The following is a 20894-nucleotide window of genomic DNA, read 5'->3' on the forward strand; positions in this document are numbered from 1 at the left end:
TTGATATTCGGTACGTTACAGTTGTGGTGTCAGAATTTAACACAAATATTTGCGCTTTCTATTCTACACAAGCAGGAAAGCCGCGGCCCGGCGGAGAATTAATGCTCATTTGCTCATTTATTTGCTCAAACTTGTAGCCATATGTGATCATAATGATGATGAGAAAAGAAAACACATTAAAGGATAAGTACCGTTTTTTACAACCTGGACCTTATTTCTGGCAAAACATATGGTCATTTACTCACCCAGATAACTTTGGTGTCATTCAGCGTCGTTCGGACGAAATTAGATCCAGTGTAGCGGCGATATATCCATATAATGGGAGAGACGGGGCAGCGACACACAGCCTCTATATAACGCATTATCTGCCACGAAACTAGTTCATTTCATCAATATTTTGTTATGAAATGCTAGCGCTATTAGCCTCTGAGTCCGGGCTCGTCTATTGTCAACATCCGGGGTCTGTAGGCTGATCTACTACCTCTGACCTGGAAGATGTCGTCTCTGAGCTGCGCGCGCACCCGCGACAGCGCGGCTTGTTTACCTGTAGCTGCTACTGCTAGTTTGACCCCGGATGTTGATAACGGACGAGCCCGGACTCAGAGGGGAATAGCGCTAGCATTTCATAACAAAATATTGATGAAATTAACTAGTTTCGTGGCAGATAATGCGTTATATAGAGGCTGTGTGTCGCTGCCCCGTCTCTCCCATTATATGGATATATCGCCGCTACACTGGATCTAATTTCGTCCGAACGACGCCGAATGACACCAAAGTTATCTGGGTGAGTAAATGACCATATGTTTTGCCAGAAATAAGGTCCAGGTTGTAAAAAACGGTACTTATCCTTTAACTAAAGGTACAACCTTCACTGAGATTCGAACCCATACCAGCGGATGATTCTGCTTACTGAGGGAGCTGCTCTACCAGGGGAGCTATACATCAGTCATGATGCTCTCATGTGTCTTATGGATCACCGACCCGCTGCCCCAGCTGACACACATCAGCGTCTGGACATACGTGCTGCTGTCGTGTCTTCAACCTAAAAACTGATCTTTATAAATTTTTTCGTTGAGTAAAAATCCTCTCTGAATTATGGAATTGATAAGAATCATTTCTTAAATGCTTGTATGGACGCTGAAACTTCTGTAGGCTGTGCGTAATTGTTTCTGCCTCCGCTTAGCCGTGGCTGCAGCGAGCGAGCAAAATCACAACCTCAGATGTTTTTAGGGTCTTTGACGTGTGCACAAAAAAAGACCACAGTTAAACATAAAAGCAAAACGAAAACAGATAAACATAAAATGGGAATATCACAGATAAATACAAAATACAAAGAATAAGACCTTAAAAGACATTTAAAAGGCTTCATAGTGAGTTGTTGATGATGATGATGGCGGATGAATGATTTTTTTCACTAAGTTTGTCCTTGCTAGAGGGACCCTGTAGCGACAGGCTGAAGGAAGGAGTTGGAATGAGGTGTGGAGTGGGTGAGGTATTATTAGCTACATTCTTGTATTCAAGCAACAACGAACAGAAACATAAATCAGGCAACTCTGTCCATTCCCCGTTCATGGTCACTGCTCCCTGCTGCTGCATGTTGTCGTCCTCCTGCTCACAGATGCCACCTGGTGGTTGTTTGGGCACATTGCCGCTTCTCATGAAAACACAATTGATCCTCCACTAAAAAGGTGCGTGATTCTTGCGTGAATCACGCGTGAACTTGGCCACAACGAAGTAGTACCTACTGTATGTAAACTTGTCGCCAGCGACAAAAATAAAAGGTCTGGTGTGAACGCACCTTTTGACACTTAAAATATGGGGGCCTGTTTTAGTCTAGTATTCTTCTTTTTCAAAAAACATTACCCATAGTGCAACTGAGGCACTGAGTGACATCACCATTACATACAGCTTTACTCTGTTAATGTCAATATTGGATTTTTATCCAGTATTTGAATCAATTTGTATAGGTAACCTGATGAGCTTTATTTGAAATTTGGAGTTACTTATTTCTCTTTCTAGAAAATGTACTATAACGTGATTTCTATCAATATTCAGATAAAATTACATATGCTGTGATAGAGTTTATGAATATCACCCACAGGTAGACTAATCCCGGGAATTCCACGGGTTGCATGTGCGCTGTGGAACGGCTCCGCTATGTTTTTGCTCCGTGCACCGTCGTCCATCAACCCCCACCGGCTGTGTTTTGAGTGCAGCACTGCCGGATAGCTGGAGTTGCGAGACCGAGGAGTTCCTGCGATAATTACAGAATCACGCGGGGCCGCAGTCATAGGTATGTGTTATAAACACAACAACAAACAGACAAAGTGTTCCCAACCGAAGGATTAGAAGAAGTGCTTGAATTTGTCTCTTTTTTGAGGTTTTTGTGCCGGCGTCAACACAGAGTGTTTGATTATGAAATGATGATGCCCGATGTTATGTTGTTGTTTCAGTGTCTGACTTCCTGTCTGCTCTTTGCTGAATTCTGCTAAATTGATGCGGCATGCTCCGGCATCCGGCAGAAATACAACGACGGAGCAAAACCGTACCGGAGCCGTTCGGCAATGGACTTGCATCCAGTGGAATTCTTGTGTTAGACATTTGATTTTGGTAAAGTCTTATCCTCAAGATGGTACACTGTAGTCCATAGTTGTTTTCATCCCATATGTGTTTGAGGTCCCAGAAAACATTATCTAAGCAGTGGAAAATACACGATCCTAAATATAGCCTCTAGACTAGCTATGCATTGTGATTCACTCACTGAAATATCGGGATTTTTCCCCCATGAGCCCATGATCTTTCATGCCAAGGCCATTCAAAATAATAATAATAATAATAATAATAATTTTATTTGTATAGCGCCTTTTATACATGAAAGGTGCTTTAAACAAATCATCAAACAATTAAAAACAGTATTAATCAACAGTCAGGCAGTAAAAATACACAGTGACAACAAAACAATAGCAGTGATAAAACAAAAACAATCATACGAATAAAATTAGGCCAAGTTAAAAACAAATCAATATGAGGAAAAAATAAAAAGATAAAAGATACCATACTCAGATCCCTAATTATATGCTCTATTAAAAAGGAATGTTTTAAGTCTATTTTTGAAAATAGAGAGAGTATCTGCCCCACGAATTTGAATTGGGAGTTGATTCCAGAGAAGTGGGGCCCGATAGCAAAAAGCCCTGCCTCCCATACTACTTTTTAATACTCTAGGCACAGCCAGCAAGCCTGCATTTTGGGATTGCAGAGTCTTATTTGGGTGGTAGGGAACTTTAAGGTCCTCAAGATATGAGGGTGCCTGACCATGTAGTGCTTTATATGTTAGGAGGAGAACTTTAAAATCTATTCTAGCAGTTACTGGGAGCCAGTGTAGAGAAGCCAAGACAGGAGAGATATGGTCTCTTTTTCTCGTCCCAGTCAGGACACGGGCAGCAGTGTTTTGAACTAATTGGAGTGTCCTTAGTGACTTACTCGGACAACCCGACAGTAAAGAGTTACAGTAGTCAAGTCGTGAAGTCACAAATGCATGAATTAATTTTTCAGCGTCCTTAGAGATAGAAGGGATCTGATTTTGGAAATGTTACGCAGATGAAAAAAGGCAGTTCTTGAGATTTCTTTAATGTGAGAGTCAAATGATAAATTCTGATCAAAAATAGCACCAAGATTTCTGACCGTGAGGGCTGAAGTTAAAGAGATGTCATTTAAAATAACAGTATCATTGACTAGATGTTTTCTAAGATGTTTAGGACCCAGTACAATAACTTCAGTCTTATCTGAGTTGAGCAGCAGAAAGTTACGAGTCATCCATATTTTAATATATACAAGCTTGAAGTTTAGAAATTTTGTTGGTTTCGTTAGGTTTAAAGGATAAGTATAACTGAACATCGTCCGCATAACAATGAAAATTAATGTCATATTTTTTAATAACGCTACCAAGAGGAAGCAGATATAAAATGAATAGAATTGGACCAAGTACTGATCCTTGTGGAACACCATAGCTCACTTTGGTGTACAAAGAGGATTCATCGTTAACATGTACAAACTGAGTTCTGTTAGATAGGTAGGATCTAAACCAGCTTAATGCAGTACCTTTGATACCAATTAGTGTGTCTAGTCTCTCTATTAGAATTTGATGATCAACGGTATCGAAAGCCGCGCTAAGATCAAGCAGAACAAGTACAGATAGACATCCCTCATCTGTTGCAATTAAAAGGTCATTCGTGACCTTAACCAGAGCAGACTCTGTACTGTGGTGCCTACGAAAACATTTCAAATAGACTATTATTCTGTAAAAAATCATTTAATTGATCTGCTACCACCTTCTCCAAGATTTTAGAAAGAAAGGGAAGGTTAGAAATTGGCCTATAGTTAGCCAGAACCTCCGGATCAAGCGTGGGCTTTTTAAGGAGAGGTTTGATTGCAGCTATTTTGAAGGATTGTGGTACATAGCCTGTTAATAGTGAGGGGTTAATCATATCTAATAGAAAAGTGCTAACCTGGGGTAACATGTCTTTGAGTAATTTAGTGGGAATAGGGTCAAGGAAACAAGTAGCTGATCTGGAGGAGGTGATTACTGATATTAATTGTAAAATATACACGTGTTCACAGCAAAGTTCAGCAATCTTTTTTTGTTGTTGTCGAAACATCACTCTGTATGTGTAATGTTTTGACCATAGCATTTTAAGAACACTGTATCTGTCTCTCAAGTTGAGGCTTTATCAAAGTAAAAACAGTGTACTGGACTGCACAAACTTAACATACTGAAGGTCAAGCTCAGTATCTTGGAGTTGTCTTTGTCCTCTGTTTGTTTAGACTCAGTCTCACTGCACAGTAAAAGGGCATGGTCATTAACACAAATATTATTGGGGGTGTCATGATTTTGTCATGCTGAAAACTTGGCCTGGTTGATTTGCCTAGATGTTACATTTCAGACTGCAGCAATTATTTTTGTAAAAACCTTTTACAGGAACATTCTCAAATACATAATACATGAGCTCAAACAACCAATGTTCCATGATGCCACTTTTTCCCAAAGAACTAGGTACAGTCCAATAGTTTATAACGACAAACAGACACAGATAAACCTATCTGATCACCGTGTGTGTGTGTGGGGGGGGGGATTAGTCAATCACCATTGACTAACCTCCTAATCATTTCCAAACTTCATTGATCAATCATTTGGTCCATAAAAGGACAACAGTGAAATATGCCCATCCCAGTCTCTCAAAAGTCCAAGATGAGGTCCTCAGATATCCTGTCGTCAGTCCAAAACTCCAATCTATTCAGTCCAATATAAAGCAGAGAATAGCAGGAAATCTCCACATCAAAAAACAGCACCCTCTGCTGCATAGGAAATTAATTTTAATTAATCAATTAATTAATTAATTAATCAATTGTCATAATAGGTAGTAAATATCCCTCTCTCAAATCGACCAATCAATCAATTCACCAATTGTTGCACCCGTGATTATCTTTAATCGGACTTGTGCGTCATTTGGTGAAAAAAAAAAAATCTTTTTGAGTACTCTCTTACAAACCTTTTATTGATGTACTGCTGGAATGTTAGAAGTTTGTGCCAGGCACCCAGTAAATAAGTAGAGGTTCACTATCGGTAGTCTTACAATTCTGGGTTGCACATACATATTTAACATTATTATCAACTCTGGATTGTAATCCAGATCTTCCTTTCCAGGTCATTGCTCTGGTTGTAACTTCCCTGCATTAGTGCTGTAGGACAGTAGATCCTTTTGTGATGTAAATTCTGGTCCTGTGTGCTTGCTCAGGTTTGAACACTGTAAACCGGCAAAGAGCGAGGAGCTGCAAACCCCCCAGACGCTGACGCTGCCCTCCGTCTTGCTGGATGGCCCATCAGACCCGGACCCCAGTGTGTCAACATCTGGCTCAGCAGCACAAGACTGGGTCAATGCTGCTGAGTTTGTCCCAGGACAGCCATACTGTGGACGAGGTGAGTGACAGGCAGTTAGTTAGAAGTTAGTTAGAACTGAAGAAGCCTCTTGGATGAGAGGTGAAATGTCTTCAAGAAACTGAAACGTCTAGTTGCCTGTGATATACTGTAGCACTTAGAATGACCAGCAGTAATAACATCAAGTTTGATAATGATGCTGTTCATGAAGTTGGACATTTACATACATCCCTGTCAGTTACATTTAAACTAGTGTTTTTTCTCGCTATTCGTTACATTTAATCCTAGTAAGATTCATGTCTAAGGCCAGTTAGGATCACTTTTTAAAGAAGATCAAAAGTTTACAGACACTTGTTTGTACCTTGAAATTATTTTGTGTCCAAATTATGTTTCGCATAGCCTTTCACAAGCTTCTCGCAATAAGTTTGGCCCGCTCCTTCTCAAACAGGTTTGTAGGTCTCCCTGCTATTCCACACTTTTTCAGTTCTGCTCAGAAATGTTCTTCTCAGTCTGGCCACTCATATACCTTTGACTGCTGTCCTCAATCCATTTTGTTACGACTTTGAAAGCATGCTTGGATCCATTGTCCATTTGGAGAGCCCATTTATGTCCAAACTTTAACTTCCTGGCTGATGCCTTGAGATGTTGCGTCAATATACTGTATCCACATCATTTTTTCTTCCTTATGATGCCATCTATTTTGTGGAGTGCACCAATCCCTCCTGCAGCAAAGCACCCCTACAACATGATGCTACATCCCCTGTCCCTCACATTTGGAATGGTGTTGTTTGGCCTGTAAACGTCATTCTTTTTCCTCCAGATGTAATACAGGTCATTATGGCTAAACAGTGTAATTTTGGTTCATCAGACTAGAGGACATTTCTCCAAAACGTAAGATCATAAGAGCCATGACATCATTTTCTGTAAACTCAAGCTGTCTAAAGGCTCAGTAGACTTAGTGAATGTAAGCTTCTGACCCACTGGAGTTGTGATTCAGTGAATTATAAGTGAAATAATCAGTCTGTAAATAACTGTTGGAAAAATTACTTGTCATGTCAGTGGATGCTATAAACTATAGTTTGTTAAAGGGGACATATTATGAAAAATTATTTTTTTCAGTGCTTGGGCACGTACATCTGTGTATCTGGAGTACCTACCATCCCACAAACTACGAAAAAGGACCTCCCAGTCAGTTTTTTGCGGTCTGCCTAGTAGGGCTGGGCAAAACGATTATTTTTGTAATCGATTAATCTAGCAAATATTTTTTCGATGCATCGATTAATCTAACGATTAATTTTTCAATTCGATTCTATTTCGATTCGATTAGCAATTATTTCCCCATAATTTGACCTATATAGCAATTTACATAATGCTAATTTATGTATCTCAATGAAAAAACACAAATTTCTTCATTCCAATACATTTTTATTGCTGTTAATTACCAAATTCCAAAATAAAATTTAAGTAGGCTAATGAATAGCAAGCGGCCTCATGTCTTTCAGCACTTTGAGGTGCTGGTGCATAGCCGTCGTGCTTTTATGATAGGCCATTTCCATTTTACAAAGCTGAAAAACAACAGAGTTGCTCCCTTTTACTGTAAAATAGTCCCATACCTTCGAAATACGTGTTATTTTTTTGCTGAGTTCAGCGTCAGCTGACTCAGTAGCCCCATTCACACTGCCATTTGCATGCGGGGATCCTGACCAATTCTCGGCATCCGCCTCTGTGTGAAAGTTTCGGATGCTGCGAGGGGTGAAATTTCCCTCCGCCTCTGATGCTCCTCCGGAGGTATCAGAGGCGCATTAATGGCGAACCGAACCAGTGTGAACGGATAAGCCGGCGGCGCTGAGCGAGGGCCTGTCCATCTGATGGTGTTCACTGTCTGATAACTAAACAGGTCCATCACTCAACAAAATATAGATAAATGTCCCACAAAGCAACATTGCATGACCAAACAACAGTAACGTAGTAACTGGTCCTGTCTTTGGCAACTTATGTGAGGAAAATAATACCGCAGTTATATGTGGAGAAGTGTCTGTCCGACCGACTCTTTGTCACATTTCTGCCCGAAAAACAGCGTCTGTCAAAAAACTTTACCTCACCAAGTGTTTGTCACAGTGAAAAAAATCACTGGGACGGTCAGCCCTCCACCGTGACTTCAGTGAACTTTCCCCCAGAAAACAGCCTCCCTCCCCGCAAGTGACAGAGTCAGACAGCGTCCTGTTTACTGATGGTGATTATGTAATTATGTAATTTAGAGAAAAACTTACCTTTGTCACTTTCCAGGATGTTTGATGGGTCAGGATCTCATCACAACACATTATAACAGCATCCATATGATTATAAACAGTCAGCAGGTACATGTTTAGATTAACAGGTGGACACCGGGGAACACCTTGAAAAAAACACACGTCATCACCATGACGCGTATCGTCACGCCTCTTTTGGAGCCGCAGCGCCGGCTTGCTGTGTAAATTACACTCTGGTAGTCTTTCAACCGGAGCTGCTCGGCTCTGTGTGAACAAACAACGGCGGAGAAATGGCGAACCGCCGCTGCGGCGATTATGCGGCGTCTGTGTGAAAAGGGCTACTGGCGTTGCTGCTGCAACTCGCTGCCGCCATTTTTTGTTTTGGTCAGTTGACGCGTCGACGTACAGTTTTTGCGTCGACGCGTCACCCCAGCCCTACTGCCTAGGTCAGATGACATGGGATTTGGCAAGCCATTCACATTTTGGCCCCTTTCTTATGTAAGGTTGAGGCTCATCTGAATACAAAACGCTCCCAGTCTCAGTGTCCGCAGCACCAGCTCGAGTGCTACCTGTAGGACAGCCCGCTAGCGCTAGCATGGGACGTCACTCGGACGTGGTTCTGGGACGTCACTGCGCTATCGCCCCACTCTGGAGATGGTCCATCTGGGGCACAACTTATAATGGAAGTGCAAATTGGTGTGGCACGATTTGACCTGGCACAGCCAAAAGTGCCAAAGGAAAAGCCCCAATAGAGCTTTGGTAGAAATAAATCAATGAATCGGTGAATGAAAAAAAACAATGTGATTTTGTTCTAGCAAACTCCTCTCGCCTTCTTTCAAACCACATTTGCCCAGCTGACATCTGATGTTCCTCAGCATGGTAAAGACAGTTTGTTTGTCCTCTGAGGATAGACACAGTGCAGTGGAGGTTGGAGTCAACATGGAATGAACAGTTGAATACTTCAAAAGAGTTTAAACACCAGTGTTTGGTGCGTTTTAAACAACCTGGGGTGCATTTGTCTATTTGGCTGGGTTTATCTAGGCATATGTGAACACTCTAATCCAAACTTCAATGTAAGTCAAACAACCCGACCAAGACCACATCTAAAGAACTCAATTAGTTTCAAAGTGATAATTTATGTTTATTTGTTTGTTAAAAGTCAGTTTGTGCACAAAGGTTGGTTAAGTTGTGTGGCTGTACAGTAAAAGAAAAGTTGAGTGCAGAAAAGTTGGTTGAGTCAGGGAAGTGTCTCCATATCGATTCCCCTCATTTACAAGAGTAGAAGCACAAAGAGTTTTTATTTTCTGATTAACGGGGCTCAAAATAAATGTATGTGATTGAAAAAATCTCTCTCGGTGGACTGTCTGTCACAGCTGAGCCAGTGAAAGTGGAGAGCTCCGTCCCTCTCATTGAGGAGTTTGACAGTGACGCAGCACTGGATAAACAAGTTTTGAGGAAGCAACTCTGTCCGTACGCTGCTGTTGGCGAGTGCCGCTACGGAATCAACTGTGCCTATCTCCACGGCGACGTGTGTGACATGTGCGGCCTCCAGGTGCTCCACCCCAGTGACAACACCCAGCGTTCCGAGCACACTAAGGTAACGGTTACAGAAACACCTGCTGGTGGATCCACATTTACTATGTTGGGGTTCGCTTCCTGATGGTCACACATTCCCTGGAATACTCTGGAGTTAGGCAGATTGTAAAGCAAAAATCAAGAAATTGCTACATTTTTTCACGCCTTCATATTTAATGTCTAGATTACATTGCTCTTTCCAACTAAATTTCCTCCATGTCCCCTTATTTTTCATAAACCTATCACCCTTAATACATGTGTGTTTAAGTCGTCGTGCTGGTGCATTCCAGCTTGATTTACAATTTTTTTGCATTTCTTTTAGGGTTCGAGTGTTAAAGCAGGTCATTCTCCTTTTTAATACAGACAGAAAAAAGCATTTCTCAATTTCTTAGATTTCTGAATTTTGAATGCAACACGAGGCTTAGCTTAAAACATGTTGCCCCGTGACGTAGCTCGCTCCATGTGCAGTGCCCGTGCTGCCTCCCTGAGTAAACTGCTGAAATGTCTGTAAGACAGCAGTTTACTTAAAATTAGAAGTTGTTAGGTGAATGTTTTGTACACACACTTTGCTAGTCAGAGAGAGATGAACAATTTGATAACAGATTTGTTAAAGTTGGAGCATGATAAATGAGTGGATTTTGCTGTCCTTGTGTCTGATGTCCATCATTTGCACAGGTGCCCCCTTATTTTCTCACTCACATATGCAGTGGTCCAACACTAGCAGACAGAGGTGAGCTAAACATTGCTGTGTTGTCTAAAGTTTTCCCGTCAACTACTTTCTCGGAACAACACTGGTAATACACAGTATAACGACTTTTCACAAGAAAAGACGCTCACTACCTGTGAGCACTGTGTTAACTTAATGCTAATGCAAACTGAACAATTCCTACTGCTGCAGCTTCACATAAAAATCATTTAACTGTCAAAATGCCAGTTGAGCTTTATTTTGAAGTAGGCTACTGTACACAGTAAATGCAATGTTTTCAGTGAGTTTAGCACTTACTGCTATCGTTCATTATTTTCAGCATTTGTTGACATCTGATCCGTTTTGCTTTTACTGTGATAATTGCTAAATTCACTGAACACATTGCATTTACCATGACTAGCCTACTTCATTAAAAAAAAGTCAACTCATGTTGCCTGTTAAATGCTTTTAATGTGAAGCTGCAGCAGTAGCAAATGTTCAGCTTGCATTAGCATTAAATTTGCACAGTTCTCTACAGATAGTGAGCCTCTTTTCTTACAGAAGCCTGGTGTAGCGGGTAATGCTGATGTTGTCACAAGCTTATTCGTTTGTGGGAAAATGTTGACACTTCGACAACCCTACTCTCTTAATTGACTTTGCAGACAGAAGTGAAAAGATGTCAACTTCACGCAATACAAACAAACAATAGGGAAATGCCCAAAAGCTGCTGTGTGGTGGGATACATTAACAACAGGGTCAAAACCCAGAACAAAATTTTATAAGCTGCTGAACAAAAACCTTTTTAGAATGCTTTAGGAAGACAAAGGTGGTTACAGGCAATGAGGAGATAATCAGGAAGAATGTGAAAGAATGAGCTAGCTAGAGACATTCTGTAAGCATTTCAGCCCACAGTAAATGGTAAATGGTCTTGCATTTCTATAGCGCTTTTCCAGTCTACTGACAGCTCAAAGCACTTTACAATACTTGGCACATTCACCCATTCACACACACATTCATACACTGATGCCGGAGGCTGCCATGCAAGGCGCCAACTGCTCATCAGGAGCAATTTGGGGTTCAGTATCTTGCCCAAGGACACTTCGACATGTAACTGAGGGGAGCCGGGATTCGAAACAGTGACCTTCCGATTACTAGACGACCCGCTATACCTCCTGAGCTACAGCCAGTAGACAAAGGACGGTGACATATTGTGGTAATTGTTTTTCTATATTGGGTGTGGACTTTTTGTATGATGAGTTGCGACAAGGACCCACAGCTGCTTCGTTGCAGTGGTGTCATTTAAAATAAATGAGGAGGCTGCCTTTTTTCTGAACACAGCCTGTTGTCTGAACACAGCACAAGAAAACAATACCAGCTCATCTGTAAAGGTGCATTCACACTGGACCTTTTATTTTTGTTGCTGGCGTCAAGTTTACATATTAAGTAAATGCAAACGAGCGATTGAGCGGTTAGTCGCTCAGGCGAAAAAACGCTGGGGCTCCGAGCGACAGAGACGGAGCGAAAAATCTCTCAATCGCTCTGTCGCTCGAGATGAGAAATCCGAAGTCTCTGGCCGTCAGTCGCTTGTCGCACAGTGCTGATTGGCTGCCGTAATCTATGTGACAACTACTGAAACCATGGAAACGTAATACAACTCCACCGGTCCGGAAGAGCAAAGCCGGCTTTACGTTGAGAGACACACACACACACACACACACACAGCTACTCACCAGAGACAAATGGCCAGGCGCTCCTCAGCTGGGATGGAGCGCCTGTAGTTGGTGTCCAACCGGGCAATCCTGCCTCTGATTCTCGCCAACAGCTCGTCAAACTGGGCCGCTGTCAGCCGCGTATACCGTTGAAAACGGTTGGCGTCCAGACGCAGCTCCTGGAATATCCGGTGGTATTCACCGAGATCAGTGCGCATCTTGAGTATGTTGTGGACCCAAAACCGACGATGCTTGGTTGTACGGCGCTTGTGGGACTTCCACAACAGGTAAACGGCGGCAACAGGTACAATGTCAGCCATGCTGGACCAATACAAACGGGAAGAAATGAGCGCCTCCGAGCGACGTGAATTTCACTGGAATCGATTGAATGGCATCATCAGAGCGATCTGTTGAATTGTGCCGACAAGCGACTGCAGCTGAGCGACAGAGCGACTTTTTTGGAGCGACACGAGCGACAGCGACAAAAATAAAAAGTCCAGTGTGAACGCACCTTAAGAGGTTTATTCTCACGTTATCGTAGGACCACAGCTGAATGGAACCCTGGTTAAATGATGAAAAGGTTGTGGTGTGTTGGTTTAACTGTCTCATCTCATAGGCATGCATCGAGGCCCATGAGAAAGACATGGAAATCTCATTTGCCATCCAACGCAGTAAGGACATGATGTGTGGTGTGTGTATGGAAGTGGTGTTTGAGAAGGCCAACCCAAGCGAGCGCCGTTTTGGCATCCTTTCCAACTGCAGCCACTGCTACTGTCTAAAGTGCATCCGCAAGTGGAGGAGTGCCAAGCAGTTTGAGAGCAAAATTATCAAGTGAGTCTCTTCCTGTTTTATTTGATTGTGATGAGGTTCTTGTGTCATCGTTCCAAGGTTAAATGCGAGATGATTTTCTATCTATCTATCTATCTGTATACATTTTCTCTTGCCAAATATCTATTAATCTAGGAATTTTACTTGCATTTTAGCCTGAGAATAATCAAAACTAATGACCAAAAAGGTTGTGAGTCTATATGACAAATAGTATAAAAACCAAAAGGTATTCAATTTCCAATTTCCATTCATAAAACTGAACTGAGGAGCTTTACCCAGCAAATGTCTGAGAAGAGAAGGTCTTCTCAATACATAAATAAGATTTAATTAATGGACTCATCACTCCAACACTGTTATCTGCGGTGGTTCCAAACATAAACCTTGTTGAATCAGCTGAAATTAACTGATGATATTTCAGTGGAATCTATCTTAAATCTACAGGGCTTACAGTGAAGACCCATGTGCTTCTTTTCTTTTTTCCTCCCTTATAAAGCCAGTCCTCTAAATTTGAGATCATGATAGTGGACAAAAATTAAAGCTAATTTCTAATGTGTGCTGGAGGATCAACAGCTCCTGCTTGGCTATCCTGATTGGACAATAAAGACAGGTGAAATTCTCGGTTATATACGTAAAGTGCCTTTGGTAACCTGTGAAAAACTTTTAGTATGGGAATGTTAGTAGTTGTAGGACTGGAGGATGTCTCAATACAATTCATGTAGGCATTTTATTCAAAGGAAGATAAAGACTTTGAGGAAAAACGTATTTTGTGTTCCAATTATCCAATTAAATCACGTGACAATCAAGTGACACGGAAATTCACAATTCGCATTTAAGTTACAGAGTAAGTAGAAAATTAGTTTTCTTTGTTCCTAATATCTCCTACTTTTCTTCAGCATGTCTTTTCTATACATTCCCAAAAGTTTTTTTCCCCACAAATTTACAAAACCCCTAGCTTTGAAATATTTGTGAATATCTTTTCACAACTTTATTGACCCTTATTTGATCCATGTATTTATCCTACATGGATATTTATGACAACACTTTCTTGCATCCTTTTGCAAAGTAGCATTGAATTTCAAATAGACCGAGTGTTTTTTAACAGGTTGTGGTATGGCCAGGATGGTACTGGAACCAGCCACAGTGATCACACAACCAAACACTACTGTTACTGGCTGCACTGTCAGACTCATTGCACCACCTCTATTTTTTCTTTGAAGGTCTTGCCCAGAGTGTCGAATTACATCCAACTTTGTCATCCCAAGCGAGTACTGGGTGGAAGATAAGGACGACAAGCAGAAACTCATCCAGAAATACAAGGACGGCATGGGGTACACAGACCATCTCTCATACTGAGGAGCTATAGAGGCTACAAATCTGTACACTCACTACACTAACCTAAAACACTACAAGTATTACTGGTTTGTATCTACAGTGGGAAACAACAAACCAGAGAAACAGTTTTTCTGCACCTTTTTAGTTTAGGCTTTAGCTGATTCTCCTTATCGATTTAAATGCATTTAAAGGAGCAATTTGTAGGATGTGGCTAGAATTTTTTTTTATACATTAAAAAAACGAGTGTGAAGAAACAGCAGCGTTGACGTTATGTGAAAGACCTCTGTGTACTGTGTTGCAAAGATGTCTCCTGAATTTAGCATGCTAACAGCTAAACATGCTGACTTTCTTGTAATACCACTTTGTACCAGCAAGAGGCAATAGCCTCTTTAGCTTTACTCAGGCTGCCAAATGCAGTTTAGCTGGGCCCCGTCACCCATGGTGCTGTTCCAGACAAACTCTAGGCCAAGGCTATCTGAGCTAATTAGCTAATGGTAGCTAGTTAAGAGCAACAGTTGTTGGTTACTCTGGTTATATACTGCTCTTTATGATTTTCGAGCTACCTTCAAATTCTGGCCATATTCTACAAATTACTCCTTTTTAATGAGGCTTCTTTTCAGTCTGGCCTATTTTAAATCTGCTCTGCTAAATCTGGCTTATTAAACAGACAAGAATCAGCAATTAAAAGCCCTTTATTTTCCCACTGGGGTGTAGCAGATAGATTTTTGAATAGAAAGCTGTTGAGGGTAATTCTAAGTCCTATATTGTAGGCAACTGGACTTACTTCAGACATTTCACCTCTCATCCAAGAGGCTTCTTCAGTTCAGAAGAAGCTTCTTCAGAACTGAAGAAGCTTAGTATTGAGAGTGGTTGTGATCAGAATTATCACAGGAGTTGGTTTCTGAATCTGCACAAGTGGGTCAAAATAGTGGGGATGTAAAACTGAAAAAACCCAACACCCTAAGATCGATTAGTGTTACTTTTTGCCTCTGGTGTGTTTTGTCTCCTGAATTACTGAGACATCCTAACTTGTGTATTCTTTTTTTTTTGTTGTTGTCTTCTTCAGGAGTAAACCATGTCGATACTTTGATGAGGGCCGTGGAACATGCCCTTTCGGCTCAAATTGCTTCTACAAGCATGCTTTTCCTGATGGACGACTGGAGGAGGCTCAACCTCAGCGAAGACAGGCTGGATCCAACAGCAGGAACCGGGTAACAGTTCACACTCTAGTACATTACTTGTAATTTGACAAGTTTGTCAAAGTTACAATTTGACTTGTAACTTGACACAAACGGTCAGCTGTGTGTGCTTAGCTCCGTCAGCTGTAAGCTATTAGCTCCGTCAGCTCGATACTTGCTCAGCCAGCTGTTAGCTCTGTTAGCTTTTAGCTCTCATGCTGCAGGGCTTGAAGCAAACAGTGTTGCGTCCCCCCCAATTGAGCAGCAGAGTGACTTCACTTTCAATGGTCACCAGGACGTAACTGCATGTATAGAATCGCCTGTCAAATCTGATAGAAAACACTTAAAATCATCATTCGATCATTTGCTGTATGCCATCTGGTTTGCTTAGAACACTGCATAACTATATCTAAGGAATTCCAACTATGTACTGTGTGCTGTTGTGTTTTTGAAATATGGATTAAAAGTTTTGATTTTATTGGTCAACACTGTGAGATACTTTGAGATTACAAGATTATCAAATGTATCAGATAGTAACTGAAAATGCTGCGAAAGTAAGTAAAAATCTTTGATCTAAAAATCTAGTAAAAAGCTGAAATTCGGCATTATGAGGTATTCAGTCAGAAAGCTTTATAAGTTGAAATGGGATACCAAGTCAAAACTATGAGGTATGTTAGTTTTGACTTTTTAAAGGTTGCATATGTAGAAAGTGAAATTTCCAGTATTTTTGGAATTATAACGCATGTCTAGGTGCTATATCAGTAATATGAAAGTCTCACAGTAGAGAAATGTACACAGCCCATATTCAGAAACTGTGCCTTTTAATTGAGCCGTCAGGACTTTGCAAGATCATGATGTCAAAACTACAGTCACTGCCATCAGCCTCACCCCAGCACAGCAATGGTTTGCAAAACACTGGTGGCAGTGGCGGCTCAGGCCTGTGAGGCTGACCAGTCAGCGCACACTTGGCTTTTCGGGAAAGGGTCCTTAAAGAGACAGGCGCTTAAACAGAATGTTCAAATGGAGGACAGTGTGAGCAAAAAGAATTAGTTTTTTGAACATTAATATTTTCTAGTAGAAACTAAAATATGCCTATGAACCTGAAAATGAGTGTAGTATGGGACCTTTCTGTCACAATTCTGAGATACTGGGGCCTCGTTTTGAGACGGAAAGTCAAGTCAATTTCATTCTTTTGCCTGACTGCTGAATCTGATAAAGTTATTGTCCCCACTAACATTCTTGTTTGAAAATAAAACTTTTTCCCTTTTCCCACCAGAACTCGAGGCGAACACCGCTGTGGGACATCTTTGACGAACGAGAAAGCACCGACTCCTTTGACAACGAGGACGAGGAGATGGTGACGTTTGAGTTGAGCGAGATGCTCCTCATGCTGCTCGCTGCAGGAACCGACGACGAGGTGACGGATTCAGAGGATGAATGGGACTTGTTTCACGAGGAACTGGACGATTTCTATGAGATTTACCTATAGCACCCCCACACTAACACACACACACACACCTGTATACTAGACACTAGAATGGACTGTCTTGTGCGAGTGATGGACAGTAGCTTTTTCCCCACCCCCTGTATCGTGGCAGTGCCTTTAAGCAGGCCATTAATAATTGAACTTTAAAAAATATTCTAAAAAAGAAAAAAAAATCCCATAAGTCCGTGCGCTCGTGCTAAACATTTTCTAGACATCTATTCCTCGTGAATTTATCTTGTGCGGTTCATGTTAAGAGATAAAATAATAAAATGACAAAAAGAACTCAATATAAGATTTAACAAAAATTATGAATTTCTTCAAATATTGTTAATAAGCATTGTCAAGTTTATTCGTGGATGTGGGTTTGACTTGTTTATCATTTACCCAGGTGTTAATACATACTCTGAGACTGAGGATGCACTCCAACTTACTCAGCACCATTTACTTAATCATTATGGGTATGTTGTAAAATTTTACTTTCGGTTTTTGAAGGCCGGGACTCTTTTTTTCTTTATTAAAGCTGCTGATAGTTATCGGCACAATATATTGTGCTGATGTTTAATACATTGACCACAATCATTTTCATGTTGTACTTAAAAGTATTTAATGTGTCCCTTACAAATCTGTACTTGCTTTTTTCAGGGTTAAAACCCCTTTCATGAAGCATTTAGATCATCATGGAACACAAACTGTCCATCAAAACCCAACCAATAAAACTCTTGTAGGGTTTGTGGCTGTTTAAAACACAGTGGCCACTCGCCCTGATCCTGGATAACTATCTTTGAAACTCTTAACATTTTAGTCACTGAGCAGCTCATTAAATCTGTTGCTGAAATAGTTTAAAATATGAATGCACTAAGTGGTAGGCAAACTTCTTGGAGACTTGTTAAGTGGGAATACATAGAGTGGTAAATAACAATGCAGGATCTCTTTTACACTCACCAGCTGAGGTGTATGGACTCTATGGAAATATAGCTCAATACAATTCTAAGCTTGTGAAATTATGTTTGCCTGTAATTTCAAGGCCTGTGACTGTTTATGACCTTCTGCAAATGTGTAAAAACTCATGAGAATGCATGAGAAATCCATGATAGTCACTGTTAAAGGAAATGTAGTTTTACAAATGGCATGTCAAATCAATGGTCAAGTTCCCCAACAGCAGAGACAAAAACTCATCGTCCTGTTTTTACGGCTGAAAGCACTTTTTTTCTCAGACTTCATGTAATCTCCCTGTTGATCATTTGTGCACATTTATTTCAACAACTCTTTTGCACTCATTCAAGAGCTCTCTCATGCAGTATTTTTTTTTTTTTACTACAATTTTACAAAGGCTGATCTGCAACCATAGGCTTTGAAATGAAATTTCTCAAGCATACTTAATTAAGCCCAGCTAGTGCTGCTCAGCGCTGCTAGTGGTGGCTGGTCTTTATATTACAGCAATACTACTAAACAAAATGGTAGTCACCTTTCTCTATCTTTCAGCAACCAGCAAATGAATGAATAATGTCCTTTTTCAGTCAGACATGTTATGAGCTGCTAAGTGAATAGAAGTGTCTGGGTTGTGGAGAGGGTGATCTCAAGCCCCAATGGATTGTTTCAGGGCAAAGGATATGCTACAGACTAAGTGACCCCCTCTCTCACAAAGACACACAAAGTAGTGTTTTGTAATTTTGCATATAGGTCCAATTAGCTCCATCTATTAGTAAACTGTTTTTCCTCTCCACCATCCTGACTCCCATCATCCACTAACACCTGTGGTACTGAAGGCAAGTCCTTCCTCAAAGCCAGGTTAAGAGTCACCACTTGTGATCACAACTTAGCAGACTTGGAGTGGAGAGAATCAAGGAGCTGAGAGACTTTTCATTTTCCACAGCACCTGTGTGAAGTGTAGATTCACTGTTCTCCATTGGCTTCACTGAGTAATGCATATTAAGCTTTGCTGCTGAAATACTCATCCACAGGCTCCCCTAGCTGGTCTAAACATGTTAAACTCCATTGGAATGCATATGTTTATACTGAAATGTGTGTTTTCTATGTTCCACAACATCCATCTTAACTTGAAATTAAAGTTTATTATCAATCTCTTTACTGTGTGGATTCGTTTTGCTTGTCTTGCCTGTTTGAAATAAGTGAGTACAGTATGCTTTGTTTAGAGTTCGTTCTCTAGTTTTACATATTACATCTTACCTGTGGCCTACCACAAGGTTCCATTTTAAGGTCCAATTTTATTTTTGATCTATGTACTCCCTTTTGGCCGTGTCTTCCAATATCATAATGTTTGTTTTCATTGGTACACTCAGAGATACCTTCCACTGAGACCTGGTCCCAAAAAGCCTAGCTGCTGTTTTTAACTGTCTATATGATATTACATGTCGGATGGCATAACATTTTCTACAATTGAATAACTCAACTTTTCAACTCCCCACACCCAGTGTCATTGAAAGTACCCTTGGTCCCTTACCTGCAAATATAAAGCCTACTGCCGGAAATCTAGGTGTCCTGTTTGATTCAGATCTTTCATTCGGACCATACATCAGAGAAGTTGTCCAGTCCTGCATTATGCATTTAAGAACCATCTCCAAACTCAAAGCAATACTGTCACACTCCAACCTGGAAAAACTTTTTAATGCACTAATGTTTTCTCGACTGGACTACAACAACTCCCTCCTGTCGATCATCAACCAAAAGGCTCTGTTCCGCCTCCTACTCATCCAGGATGCAGCAGCTCGGCTTCTTACTGGTTTTAACAGACAACATCACATCACTCCTATCCTAGCTTCTCTCCACTGGCTCCCTGTCCATTTTAGAATTGATTTGCTGATTACTTTCAAAGCTTGATTGGGTCTTGCCCCATATGGAGCATAGTAGAAATGCTGACTCCATATGGGCCTATACGCAGCCTTAGGTCCTCGGGTGGGGCCCTTCTGGTCGTTCCAAAGTCGAGGCTCAAAGGGCCCCTCGACTTTGGAACGACCTGCCTGAGGAGATAAGGATAACTTATTTTAAATCACTTCTTAAAACCCACTTTTATAGACTTGCTTTTATGTCAAGTCACCCTTTTTAAACTGAATTTTCATCTTTCTATCTTATTCCTTTTACTGTCTATTTTTTTATTTTAATTCCTCATATGTGATGTCTTTTCTTACCCTTCTTGTCTTACTGCTTTTATTTATTTATGTTTATTCTATTTATTATCCTTAATTCTTTTTACTGCCCATAATCTTTATCTGTTTCTTAATAATTCTTCTGATGTGATGCCGTCTTCTCATTGTCTTATCTTCTTAGCGTCCTTTATTGACTTCATTCTTTTATCTCTTTATTTGCATTACTTTTTTTCTCTTTCTATTTCTGTGATTTTGCCTGTTTTATCACATTTATTGTTTTTACTTGTAATAATTACATTGACTTTGTGAGTTTTTACATTTTCTTTTCTGCCTTCTTGTTTTAACTTCACCTTGGTCGAGGCGTCCTTGTGTTTGGCTCGACTGTTGAGCATTTATTCTGTAATACTGTCTTCCTGAGTTTATTGGTTTTGCTTGTTTGTCAAAGCACTTTGTAAACTGTGTTTTCAAAGGTGCTATATAAATTAAGTTCATTATTATTATTATTATTATTATTATTATTATTATTATATTAAGGTCTTAATGTAGATTCAATACATTATAGTTTCACAAATCAGTGTTTTTACTAGTGAAGGCAATATTTTAGGCTATGTTTTGAATTCTCCTCAAAAGCACTTCTAAATGCTAGGACTGGACAACAAAATCAAATATCACAATATTTTAGACCAAATACCTAGATGTCAGTATTGTGACAATATGCGGTTACTACTGATATGTACTTTTTAAAAAATCAACACAATGACATTTTTTGATAAATAATCATCAGTAATGTGGATCCAATGACTATGTGGATAAAGA

The 20894-nt window shown here is 40.5% G+C and overlaps 1 protein-coding gene across 1 annotated transcript in view; it reads left to right on the top strand.

Moving 5' to 3' along the window:
* mkrn1 (makorin, ring finger protein, 1) overlaps window positions 1-19058 on the top strand; it is a 30367-nt gene extending 11309 nt beyond the window's left edge. The window contains exons 3-8 of the mRNA XM_084346458.1: window positions 5793-5974; window positions 9555-9778; window positions 12767-12981; window positions 14196-14306; window positions 15377-15521; window positions 16765-19058. Coding sequence (XP_084202584.1) covers window positions 5793-5974; window positions 9555-9778; window positions 12767-12981; window positions 14196-14306; window positions 15377-15521; window positions 16765-16977 — 1090 coding nt within the window. The 3' untranslated portion in view covers window positions 16978-19058. The remainder of the gene's footprint in view (window positions 1-5792; window positions 5975-9554; window positions 9779-12766; window positions 12982-14195; window positions 14307-15376; window positions 15522-16764) is intronic.
* Window positions 19059-20894: the final 1836 nt, after the last annotated feature.

This window comes from Pagrus pagrus, assembly GCF_965226575.1.
Source record: "Pagrus pagrus genome assembly, chromosome: 23".
Lineage (NCBI taxonomy): Eukaryota > Metazoa > Chordata > Actinopteri > Spariformes > Sparidae > Pagrus > Pagrus pagrus.